Consider the following 3,531-nt stretch of genomic DNA (forward strand, 5'->3'; position numbering starts at 1 on the left):
TTTCTTTAATGGATTTTAACATACCTTCTCTAGAACTTCGATTAGGTGTAAGGCAAGCAGCAAGGAGTGCCATTTTAGTTGGTGCAGAACTTAATAATGGTTCTTCTAGCTTTTGAGAGTTTTCATGATTCCTGAATCTGGTGTAATAATGAAGGAATCTACTCAGCTCAGTAGCTTGTTGATTACGCATCATTGCCTGGAATTTTTATTTTTAAATTATGAGATTGCTTTTAAACTGTACATTAGCCTATAAGGACACATAGAAGTGCATACCTCACTGATGAGTACACCCTGTCTCTCATCTGCCTTGTTAACAGCTTCAAAGCGATTACAACGGAAATATCCACCTGTTGATGAGCTATGCTTTTTCCAAGATTCGAGACAAACCCAACAGAAGTCAAGCTTACACTGAGAGGGGAGAAAAAATTGATTCAGTGAAAATTATCTTCCAATTAAACACAACAAGAATGTATGAGTGAATACTATCTTAACCTTTGAACATTTCATATGATTGCAGCCTTCATTTTTTTGAATTGGAGATTTACAATTTGGACAAGGTTTGGAATTTGTTACAAGCCAAAGGCAATTTGCAGCATCCTCAATGTCCACTCCTTCAGAGGGAAGCTCTTCTGGTTTCACTTCAGCAATCTTTCTTTGCCACAGCTGCCACTGTTCACAGCCACTAGGAGCGTGCACCTCACCTAAACACTCCCTGGAGATCAAATCAGAGTTCACATAAGCTCAAAGCACAAATAACATTCAAATATTTATTTAATTGACTACTGACCAACAAAAAAAGTGACCATTGCCACAGTCAACAGCATGAGACGTTGGAGCTGCGGATGGTGGAGGTGTTTGTTCTGTTTCTGGAAGGCGAACAGCTTGTCCACATCCTGGTCTTGGACACCACTTGATACATCGACTACTCTCTACAAAAGCCTTAGGTGAAAGAGACAGTAATATTCAACTGATTATCTTTTTAAATATTCATATGGTAAATTAAAATATAAAACTGGTGGTACATACTTTGATATCAAATTGTAAATATCTCCTTGCAACTTCAGGTGTAACTGACTTTTCAATCAATTCAAGAGGGACAAGAATTTCACAGGCATACTCAGGGCAGCTGATATGATGAGCATCTCCTTCTTGTATTTTGAGGGTTAAATAATTTTCCCAGCAAGTTGAACAAAATGTGTGTCCGCAGCTCATGGTACCTTGAGCTAGCATTGCCCAAGAACTAACAGATTGCATACAAATAGAGCACTGAAAACCAATAATTATAACTTGTAAGTGTTCCCAAGAAAATATTGTTAGATACCAACAAAAAAGAAGACGACGAAAATACCTCTACTTCGTCATTTTCACGAGTTGTCCTCTCATCTGAGGCATTGAAGTTCCTATGTGCTGGAGATTTTTTTAGTATGTCTTTTGATCCAGTACGCCCCTCTGAATCTTGTTCGTCACAACTGTTTGACTCCTCTATCACACTGGGAGATCGCAAAGGACGAGTCAAAGTGAAAGATCCTGAATCCAGTTCTGATGAGGAGGGTGGCGGCTGAACACCAGCTGATTGACAGCACTCAACAGGATCCTTCATCCATTTATCAAGAAGTGTTTCGCGGGACCACTCTGAAACGTATTAATTTTTTGAGACAACATCTTTTGGAGGAAAAGTAGTTGAGTGTAACATACAGATCATTAATATCTTACCATTGTCTCGAAGCAAGGCTTCTGCAGTAAAGAGGGGGATGTGGAGCATATCGCTGGTCTCAACCAACAGCTGGTCTTTCGCCTCTTGAAGGTCTTGTGTCCTGAGACCACTATAAACTTCATCCGGCTCTCCTCCCCCATTAAGTTCAGCTTCATTTACAGTATCATTACTGTCGCTGTCAGCCTGGAGATAATAATTGATTGATTTTACTCCACCTCACATTTAATCCATTTTACAATTTACCATTCCAAAAACTTACAAAAACCATTCTTGATTCCAGAAGAGCTGCAATATCATGATGCTGTGCATGTACAGCAATATCACAGGGTGTGAGATGATCATTATTCTCAATAAAGAGAGGACTACCGTGAGACAAAAGAAGTTCAACACAGCGTTTCAGGCCTGAACCTGCAGCACAATGCAATGCAGTGTCCCCTTTCTAACAGAAGAAAAAAAAAATTAGGAAGATGCACCATAGAACACTATGTAGCACAATATAAACATAACAATAAGGATGAAGATAAAGTTTCATTCAAAATTAAAAAGTACCTGGTCTTGGGCTTGTAGATCAATACGTTCCCTGCTTCCATTGTTAAGATCAGCACCCCTCCATTGTAAAATCAGAGATATACAAGCAGCACGTCGTTCTTGTGCAGAGAACAATTTATTTGGCTCTAAGTTGCAGGCAGCATGTGCAGCTGTCTCATTAAATGCATTTCGTTTGTTTGGATTTCCGCCTAAATCATGTAAAAATGTTCTGACCGGAGGAAAAAAATACACATTAATTTTACCTGTTCTGACATCAAGAACAAATTATAGCTGGTAGGTTTGAAATCTCACCTAAGAAGATGCTTCATCCCATGTTTAGATGCATAATGTAAAGGAGTGTTGTGATTATGATGTTCACCATAACTGGTGTTGGGGTCCAAATGTCTTTTTAAGTCTCCTGAACTTTGGTAAACCTAATGATGGAGTAAAAATTATTCATCAATATTCTAAAACTAACAAAGTCAGGGAGAAAACAAAAAACAAAAGTGTATTAAACAAACCTGCATTGCAGCAAATTCATCCCCATGCTGAAGGTATTTTTTGAACTTTGAGGAGGCGGTACCCATTTTACAATAATCTTGTTAGTGTTGTTGAAAGTTGAAAGATAGTATCTAGTCAAGAAGCCACTAAAACTACAGAAACTGTCATTGTTTCCAAGCTGTCAAGATATAGATGGCATTCCAACAAAACGGTACATCCAAGTTTTGCACCAAATTTGAAGCAGAGACAGCTCTACTTTATTGACAACATGTAGACAAGCATACAGGGCTGTTTTCATTCTGGTGAAAACTGCAACAAAATTTAACAAATAAGGATGTTAATACAATTAGGCAAAGACAGATAAGGAAACAAGGGAGGAGAAAGCACAAAATTACTTTTGTGGTAAAATGGACACTCGTTCTTTACGATATTCTTAAAATTATTGTATCTTCATCTCAGAATATAAAATATTGTCAAACATAACACTTATTACCCTTTGAAACTGCATTTTTGAAGTAATGAAAAGAGAGACAACTACAACAACACTCATTGAAGGGAGGAGGGGAGGGGACCGAGAGGGCAGCCCCAACAAGCTGAGCACGCTGCAGTCCTTCGGGGCGGATCGGCGTCGGAAGTGTGAGAGGTGGGGGGGGGGGCGAGAGAGTTGTAGCCGCGCCCTGCACCACGGCCCCGCGCGCGTCGCCCCATGCCCCCCCACGGCTTCCACCGACGGACCGACGGTCGGGCTCCTTGATCGTGGCGATGGAGAAGGTGAGGGCACGCGAGGT

The 3,531-nt window shown here is 40.1% G+C and overlaps 1 protein-coding gene across 1 annotated transcript in view; it reads right to left on the bottom strand.

Annotated features, from left to right (window-relative positions):
• Positions 1 to 2,829, bottom strand: part of LOC113202164 (ankyrin repeat and IBR domain-containing protein 1) — a 3,415-nt gene extending 586 nt beyond the window's left edge. Inside the window, exons 1-11 of the mRNA XM_052267627.1 lie at positions 2,764 to 2,829; positions 2,555 to 2,676; positions 2,264 to 2,471; positions 1,974 to 2,153; positions 1,714 to 1,897; positions 1,349 to 1,632; positions 1,027 to 1,266; positions 788 to 939; positions 493 to 712; positions 274 to 408; positions 25 to 196 (exon numbers count right to left, since the gene is read on the bottom strand). Coding sequence (XP_052123587.1) covers positions 25 to 196; positions 274 to 408; positions 493 to 712; positions 788 to 939; positions 1,027 to 1,266; positions 1,349 to 1,632; positions 1,714 to 1,897; positions 1,974 to 2,153; positions 2,264 to 2,471; positions 2,555 to 2,676; positions 2,764 to 2,829 — 1,963 coding nt within the window. The remainder of the gene's footprint in view (positions 1 to 24; positions 197 to 273; positions 409 to 492; positions 713 to 787; positions 940 to 1,026; positions 1,267 to 1,348; positions 1,633 to 1,713; positions 1,898 to 1,973; positions 2,154 to 2,263; positions 2,472 to 2,554; positions 2,677 to 2,763) is intronic.
• Between the last annotated feature and the right edge of the window lie 702 nt (positions 2,830 to 3,531).

Source organism: Frankliniella occidentalis, unplaced genomic scaffold (genome assembly GCF_000697945.3).
Source record: "Frankliniella occidentalis isolate FOCC.00 unplaced genomic scaffold, Focc_3.1 Scaffold4, whole genome shotgun sequence".
In the NCBI taxonomy this organism is placed as follows: domain Eukaryota; kingdom Metazoa; phylum Arthropoda; class Insecta; order Thysanoptera; family Thripidae; genus Frankliniella; species Frankliniella occidentalis.